Source organism: Lonchura striata, chromosome 22 (genome assembly GCF_046129695.1).
Source record: "Lonchura striata isolate bLonStr1 chromosome 22, bLonStr1.mat, whole genome shotgun sequence".
NCBI lineage: Eukaryota > Metazoa > Chordata > Aves > Passeriformes > Estrildidae > Lonchura > Lonchura striata.
Window position 1 is genome coordinate 2,520,451 of NC_134624.1, and position 8,451 is coordinate 2,528,901.

The window sequence follows — 8,451 nt, forward strand, 5'->3', positions numbered from 1 at the left end:
GAGCACAGGGTGATGGATCATCCCTCGGGCACAGGCTACAGAGGGTAAAACCAGGGGAGGTGAGTGAAATCAGCAGCTGTTTAAAGGAAAATATATTACAAAAAATGCAGCTGGGGCAGGCTGTGCCAGTCTGAACCTCCCCCAAGCTCCTGGGGCTGACCTGATTTTGCAGGAACCTCCCTTTCTTCTGCTCTGCTGCCCTTTTGTCTCCACAGCCGGAGGATGCAAAGCCTCCTGGCCTATATTTTGGCTCTAAGATCAATATTTAAAATCCCCCCTCCTGTTTCCTCGGCGCAGGCGCGAGGCATTTGGCTTACCGGGGGAGGCTGGTCTCCCAGAGACCTGTCTGTTCACCATTTAAATCATTTCCCTGGCACCGTTGTTCTAGAAACAATTCATTAGGGGCCTATTATACAATGTTATACCTGCCAAGGTTAGAAAAGATCCTGCATATGTGGTAAAATCGTACTGTGAGCGGTACACGAGAGTGTTGTTTTTTTTTTTGTGTCTGTCTGTAAATTATACTTCTGCCTTTTGGAGAGCGAGTCACTGGGGGGTGGGGGGAAATGCAGAGGTCATGATGCTGCCTGGGGAATCCCAGCAGAGTTTGGTCACTGTCCACATGAAGATGCTGCAGCTGTGGAAAGGGGCAGTTTGGGGGCGTAGCAGCCACTCCTCTTTCCTTGTCCCCTCTCCAGGGGCCCACTTTGAAAATCTGGGCCAAACCCAGTGGCCGGGTCCCCGGGCTGAGAGCAGTTCCATATTTCTGGAGCACTAATGGAGCTGCAGTCCCTGGGGAGCTCATTAAGCATCATCTCAGAGGGCTGCACAGCCAGGCTGGCTGGTGGGGAGGCTGCAAACCCCATCCCCTGGCAGGGCTCCTGCTCGAGGAGATGTCCCCCACCCTCCTGAGCCGCCTGTCCCGCTGCCACCAGGGCGGCTCAGCCCCGCTGCCCGGCCATGCCCTGCATCGTTGCTTTGCAGTTGTCTTTTTCTCTCTGCAGGGAGAACAACTTCATCAAGGACTTCCCCCAGCTGGCTGACGGTCTCCTGGTGATCCCTCTGCCCGTGGAGGAGCAGTGCCGTGGCGTCCTCTCGGAGCCCCTTCCTGATCTCCAGCTCCTCACAGGTACGAGCTGCCCCCGGGTCAGTGTCCCAGGGGAGAGCCCAGCAGGAACAGCCCCTTCTCCCACCCTGGATCCCAGTGTGGCTCCTGAGGGACATCATCACCTTTCCTATGTGCCTGGGGCAGAAATAATCTGAGGGATGTGTGAGTCCATCCCAGCAGCGTCTCCATCCCTGCGAGCTCCTGGCAGTCACAGCCCTCCCAATGCTGGTCCTGCCAACAGTCCTGGGACCCCACAGCCTCACCACTGAGGTTTCCAGCCCTTCCACCACCCCATTTCTCACCCCTGCAGCACGTAGCAAGGTGGAGGGAGCAGTGAGCATTCCCCAGAGCATGGTCAGCAGTGTCACCCACCTGCTTTGTCTTGGCAGGGGACATCAAGTACGACGAGGCCATGGGGTACCCCATGGTGCAGCACTGGCGGGTCAGGAGCAACCTCTACAGGGTGAAGCTCAGCTCCATCACACTCTCTGCAGGTGAGGGATTCCAGGGGCAGGGAGATGTGTGTCTGCATGGGTGGGTGCTGGTTTTCTGCCCCAAGCATCCCACTGACATTTCCTGCCTCCATGCTCTGTTCCCAGGCAGGCAGGGAGATTCGCCTCCTTTTTTACAGGGGGAAGACTGAGGCAGGGAGTTTGTGCAGCAAGAGGTGAGGTCAAAGCTAGGAGGAAGCCAGTAAGCAATGAGCAGGATTTGTTTTGGGGTGGCTGTGTATATACAAAAAACAGTCAGTCCCTTAAAAAAGGTGGTTTCAAAAGGAACTAAACCACTTGGAAAAGCAGGTCATACAAAGCAGGGAGTCACAGATGAAGAAGGGGTGGGTGGGAGGATCCTGCAAATGTCAAAACATTTCACTGCCACGTTTTTACAGCTACACATTTTGTTTCAGAAATGCTGAAACATTTTGTTGCGACCTGAAATGTTTTGCCTTTTCGTTTCAAAATAGCATTTTTTATTTAAAAATCAGCGAGTTTTTAAATGGAGAAAGAAAGAAAGAAAGAAAAAAAAGACTTAGAGCTAGCAGGCTGCACAGCCCCGAAATGAAATAACCTGCTCAGATCTGGAAAAAAAAAAATATGTGGGTTCAGCTCAAAATGAATTCTTCTCACTTTTTTATTAAAACAGCCTTCTCTTTCAATAAACCAACCAACCAGCCAGATAATCCCATTTTGGTGACAGTTATGACGTATTTTCTTGCAGTATGTTTTCCGTTCCACCACTGAACCAAAGCTGTGCTCTCAGCCAGCTCTAAGTGATGCTGAAGTGCTGTGAAGTCACCAGTGTCTCCAGGATATTTCACCTCCATAAAGCAGCAAGGTCCACGTCCTTGTCCCCTGCCAGAGGTCCCTGCTGTCTGTATGGGTGTTGCTCAAGTGATGCCTTGACCTTTGCACATCCACGGAGCTGCCACCAGCCCAGCCCTGCACGTCCCTCTGGGCTGTCTCCAACTTTCCTAAAAATAGTTACCAGTTGTGCTGGGTGTTTGCACTAGGGATGGAACATCTCTGGTTATGGATGAAGCCTAGCAAAGGCCAAGCACATCTTCTGGGGAGAGTGTTAATGATGTGGCAGCAGGCTGAAGAGCAGATGAGCTGGCAAGGATGGAGGGTTTTTGTGTGTGTGTGTGTGTGTGTGTGTGTGTGTGTGTGTGTGTGTTTGTGTGTGTGTGTGTGTGTATGTGTGTGCACATGTGTTTGCATACACAGCGCTGTAAAATTATCTGAGAAATCATAGAAAGAAGTCATAGCCACAGCCCAGGGTAAGAATAGATTGTGGATTCCAAAGGATCAGGAACTGCACCCATGTGGGGCCTTGTATGACCTGAGCAGGGAACCTCTGGGGCTCCTTCCCCTGGGCTGTGGCTGCCAGCCCTGCCTGGCTGACCCGTGCACCCCCTGCCTCCCTCCTACAGGCTTTGCAAACATCCTGAAGATCCTGAACAAGGACAGCAGCCGGGAGGAGCTGCTCTCCTTCATCCAGCAGTTTGGCTCCCATTACATCGCGGAGGCGCTCTACGGCTCCGAGTTCAGCTGCACCATCCACTTCCCCAGCAAGAAGGTCCAGCAGCAGCTCTGGCTCCAGTACCAGAAAGGTGAGGAGGGTGATGGGAATGGGCAGGGGCACAAACATCAGGTGTCATGTGCTGGTTTCCATCCATCACCCCCTTTCCTGTGCATACACCATCACCATGCTGGCAGGCTCGGGCAGGAGGCTTGTCCCAAACTGAGTGCCCAGTGGCAGGTGGCACATGTCATTGGCAGCATCCCTGAGCCACCCTGCCTGCTCCTGCCCTTCAGCTCCCACGCTCTGGCTCCATCCTTGCCCAAGGTGACCCCCTTCCCCACAGTGCCCCTCTCGTGCCCAGGGTCAGCTGATGGAGATGTGACATAAATGAGCTGTCTCAGAATGGCTTTGTTTTATTGCTTGTGACAATGACAGTCTTTAAGGAAGTGCATTAAATCAATAGCAGACTCGTTGTGCTAGACCATAAATAACGAGACACATCATTAAACAGGGCAATAAACTTCAGGACTTTGAAGTAATACAATTAGGTTATGTTTATAAAAACTCCCTTATCGCTGTAGCCTTCCATTTGCCAATTCATCTCTCTCCTCCAGGGACTTGGGGATATGCCCTGGATCTGATATTTTTCTATTAAAAAAAAATACCTGTGGTGTATCACAGAGCCCACCTTAGGGCTGATGGTGACAGAGGTCATCAGGGCACTTGCATCCTGCTCTGGTAGCACTGCCAGCAGCAGCCTCGCTCCCTGGAACCTGGCAGAGAGAGGTGTTCTCCCACACACTGCCTCCCTTGCTCTTGGCTCATTTTCTTCTCTGTTTCCCCAGTGTAGCTGGTCTTGTAAGCGTATTTATAACACCCTGTGCTCGTTTGTTTGGGTTTTAAATAGTGATAAATGAAGTTTGCCATAGCAATGCCCCTGTTCAGCAGGAGAAGGCACGTGGAGGTGGGTTGTTTATGTACTCATGATGTTATTAATCACTCGGGAGCACTCCCTGCAATCCAGGGGCAAATATGTTGGTGGGGAGCAGACCCCATGGTCCCAGTGCCATCACCTGGGACCAAACCAAAGCCAGACAAGGGTTTCTCAGGAGAATGAGAGGTGGGAATGAGAGGCAGCTGCTGCAGTCCAGGCCTGGCACAAGCATTGCTGCTGTTCCACGATGCTGGGGCCAGGGGGGACATGAACAGTGCTTGATCTGGTGGTGAAACATCTCCCATTCCTTCACTCCCACGTCCCCATGTCAGGGACAGCAGTGGCTCAGGGCTCAGCCACAAAGCTCTGTGGTGGCACAGGGCCTAAAGGCAAAGCAATGCCTCAGTGACAGAATAATTTCCTTTTTAGTCCATGGTATGCAGCTGGCTGAGGTGGATCCCTCGCTCCTGACCTGGGTCCTGCCCCCACTCCTGGAGCTGTGCCTGGCTGCCCTGGCATTTGTGGGGCATCCAGAGCATCCTTTCCCAGTGCCTGTGAAGCACCAAAGCACTCGTGGTACTCCAGGGACCCCCTGAGAGGTTTCATGTAATGCCTGGACATAAACTTCACTCCTAATTGTGCAGCACTTGGGCACCAGGCTGGTCCCAACCTTGTGTTTTGTGCATGGCTCCATCCTTTGGTAGCTGATGGGGTCAGTGAGTTTGAACTTTGGGACTGTGGGCAATGCAGAGGTGGCCAGTGTTGTATTCAGCTCTTTGATGGCCAGAAAATGCTCTTGGAAGGACATTAAGGATGTTCAGGACTTGGGGAGATCAGCATGTGGACAGAGAAAGTGTTGTGGGAAACCCAGGGCTCTGTCCCAGGGAAACCCCAGTTAGCCAGGAGAAAGAGCTTGCTGTTCATGGTAAATGGATTTTATTCCCAACTTCTCTACTGATTTACCCTCATTTTGCCAGCGACATAAGGCAGATAGGAATAAATAGCTCCAGCTAGACAGTTCTGGATGCCTTCTCCACTCAGAACATCTCTGGCCTGCCGGGCTCCCTGCTGCTCACCAGCCCGTTCTGAACTGCTCAGTGAGCACACATATGCATCAGCTCTAATAAATATAAACGTAGGGCCAGAATAACTGTAATTTGTTAGTGGACAAAACCGGTCACAAGAGGAGGGAGAGAGGAGAGTCTCAAGCTAATTGGAACGGCACCAACTCTGAGAAAAATGCACATTATGGGGTGTTTGCAGCACCGCACAAAATTATTTTAATATTTTAATCAACTTCATAAATCAATCGCCAGGCCTCGGGAGGAGGCCTCCAACAATAAAGGCACAATCTGCACGTCGAGCCCTAATTGAAAACATGGTCTTGAGGAGGAGCTCGCGCTGCTGGTGCCAGGGCAGGCGCTGGCTCGGTGCCGGCCTGGAGCTGCCCCAGTGCGGTGACGTGGGTCAGGATCTGCAGAGCTGTCCCTCCTGCCAAGGGTAGGGACAGGGATCCGCCTCTGGCCAGGGACAGCACCGAGCAGGCAGCCTGCTCTGCCTGCAGCAGTGACTCGTGTTCCCTTCCTCCTGCAGGTGGATGAGGAGTGCGTGGGGGAATGAGATGGCAGAACAGCCTGCCCTCGTTCCTAAGGCATTGCAGGAGTGAATCCTGCAGTGGAGAGCCAGAGAGGCATGGTGGCACAGCTGTGGGACACCCAGCACTGCGCTCCTTCAGGGCAGGCGTGGGAGCATCCCCCAGGCTCCCTCACAGCCTCAGTCCGTGAGCACACCAAAGCAAACTCCAATTTTACTTCATGCAGAGTGATTAAAAGCCCATATTTTGTGCTGCTTGCTCTGGCTCTGTGCAGCCAAGCAATGCTTTAGCACATTGAGTGGCCTCCAAGCAGGGACCTTGAGATCGACCTAGCCATTGATCTGTGCCATGGGAGCCTGCATCCATTTTCTTCCCCATGGAGCCAGCATTTAACGCTGATGGTGCCTCATTAAGTTGGTAGCAGTTGTGTGAGGACCTTCCTTTGGCAGCTGGCACAAACATGATGTCTCCAGCCAGCTCCTGCTGTGTGTAAGAATGTGCTGGGCCTGGTGGCACGGAGGGAGCCAGCTTTGTCACAGTGGTGCTGTGGATTTCTGGAGAAACCAGTGTGGAGAACACCCTGGAGTGCTGGCTGCTGCTGAGCAGGGCCTCCATGGCACCCACACTTCCTCTTTTTCTCCGTTCAGTCCCCACAGTCACGAGGTTGGGGAGGATGAGGTGGTGGGAGAGGACACAGCCAGGACAGCTGACCCAAGCTGGGCTATTCCTCACCACACAGTGCCATAACAATAAACCTGGAGGTGGAGGCTGTCACCCCACCTCAGAGACTCCGAAACTGTACATCCCTCCATCCAGCAAATCCCCCTGCTGGGAACCATTTCATTCACTGATAAAAGCTCATCAGAGAGCTGGTTGCTCTGTGGTTCCTCGTTCTGGCTGGTGAGGAGGAGGAGAGCTTGCTTAGCGAAGGGGAAGAGCTGCTCTGAGAGCAAAATCTCACAGCCCTGGTAAGATTTCTGCAAGAGCTGTCCCAGTTTGGTTATTCCCAGTGGAGAAGCCCAGCTGGGAAGCAGGAAGGGATGCTGATGGGCTCAGGATGTGTGTGCCTGGGTGGGAGTGATCCAGAGGGTTTTGCTGCCCAGCTGGGAGGTTACTTCAGGTCTGCAGTGAGAGAAATGTTTGTTTTTCTTGAATTTCCTATGATCTCTAGATAGAGTTTCCTTGGCTGAGGTTCCCTGGCCCTATTGAGTGCTCAGCAAGCTCAGCCTGTGGCTGCTGCAGATGGGAAAGATGTTCATGTACCCTCTGAGCAATTGATCATTTATGGGAATAGTCTGTGGAGGGGCTGTGTTCTGGCAGGTCCTCTCACATTCCCTGAGCCTTTCTGCTCCCTGCCCTGCCCAGTGCTTGCTTGTCTTCTCTCAGACCACATTCCACTCACATTTACCTGTAAGAGGTGACAGCTGTCATGCTTTCTTGTGAGCTCAGCAGTTTTGACAGGAGATCTTCACAAATATCCTTCACAAATTTAAGGATAGAGCCTGGGGCTCTACTAAAATAGCAGTCCATATTCTTCTGTGTGAGGCCTGTGGCTCCCTCCTGTCTTTCAAGGTTCCATTTGTCTCCATTCAGGTCTGACACTGCCATTAACACAATTAAGATTGAACTAGTCTGCAGGAACCTTTAGTTTTCCTTTCATAGATGCAATCAGGTGCATTAAGAAAGCTGTAAAGCTACTTTTTTAGCTGTTAAAGGACATAATGGGTTTCCCTTATATGTGCTTGGTCAGAAGTAGAATACATAGAATTTCCCTGGTTTTGAGATTTGTCCCTATGTACAACCACTCTATTACCTTTTTGACACCCTTAATTGCTTGGTTTATGTCATTATTTCAAACCCTCAGATTTCAACATTTTGTTTGGAGGAGGTAAAAGCAATCTAGCTGGTTGTTCATGAAATTTAGTGTAGACAAAAACATGTGCTGTAAGTAAGTCTGCTAAATGACCTTATGCCCTTCTCATTGTAATCCAGAATTGCCAGGCAAGCTGAGTAATTAGTTGTGCAAAATGAAATAACTTTAAATCCTCACATTGAGTAATGACCCAGAAAAATCACTTAAGCTATACAATAGGAACAACTCAAAGCATCTGGCTTTATTTTTAGTTTTGTAGCTCTGCCCCCTTTGATGAGGAACAGGCTCTGCTCCTCATCCCTTCATTCCCTGGCTCCTGGTTTTGCCTAGAACAATGTCCATGGCTCAGCTGTTCTGCCCTAAGAAATCCAAACCTGTGATAAAGCTCCAGGGTAGGTCTAACAGCTCCACACGGCAGCTGTTCTGCAAGGGTTGAATAATGTTTGATAAACCAGAAATTCATACCTGTTTAAAGAGCTGGGATGAGCCCAAGGGATGAAATCCTTCAGCCAGATCAGCCAGGTGGCTGCAGAGGGAGGGGAAGGGAGGGGAGGGGAGGACCTGCATGTGCTGTGGATGTACCTGCTGAGGAAATGTCCCTGCTGGCCATCCAGGAGCCTCTCTGGCACCAGCCGAGCTGGGGTCGAGGCACCTGCACAGCTACAACCCCCACACTCCGTCACACCAGGTTTCCTCAGCAGCTCAGCTCCCATGGCAGAGTTTTGATCCAAAAATAATCCAGTCATGGTGCAACAGCAGAACAGCCTGAGCTGGTGCCTCCAAGGAGGGGGATTACAGAGGAAACCTAGGTGTTTTCTACCCTCACAGTGTAAGTGCCCCAAAGTCTGAGGTTTTCTAGGTGAGCCCATGGCTCCGGATGTGCCAAATCACCTGGCTGCACCACAGGTCCCCACTGGCAG

The 8,451-nt window shown here is 51.6% G+C and overlaps 1 protein-coding gene across 1 annotated transcript in view; it reads left to right on the forward strand.

Moving 5' to 3' along the window:
* The window catches only part of ASTN2 (astrotactin 2), a 334,716-nt gene that overhangs the window by 216,300 nt on the left and 109,965 nt on the right, over positions 1–8,451 (forward strand). The window contains exons 14-16 of the mRNA XM_021551387.2: positions 1,005–1,129; positions 1,498–1,602; positions 3,039–3,218. Of these exons, the coding sequence (XP_021407062.1) occupies positions 1,005–1,129; positions 1,498–1,602; positions 3,039–3,218 (410 nt within the window). The remainder of the gene's footprint in view (positions 1–1,004; positions 1,130–1,497; positions 1,603–3,038; positions 3,219–8,451) is intronic.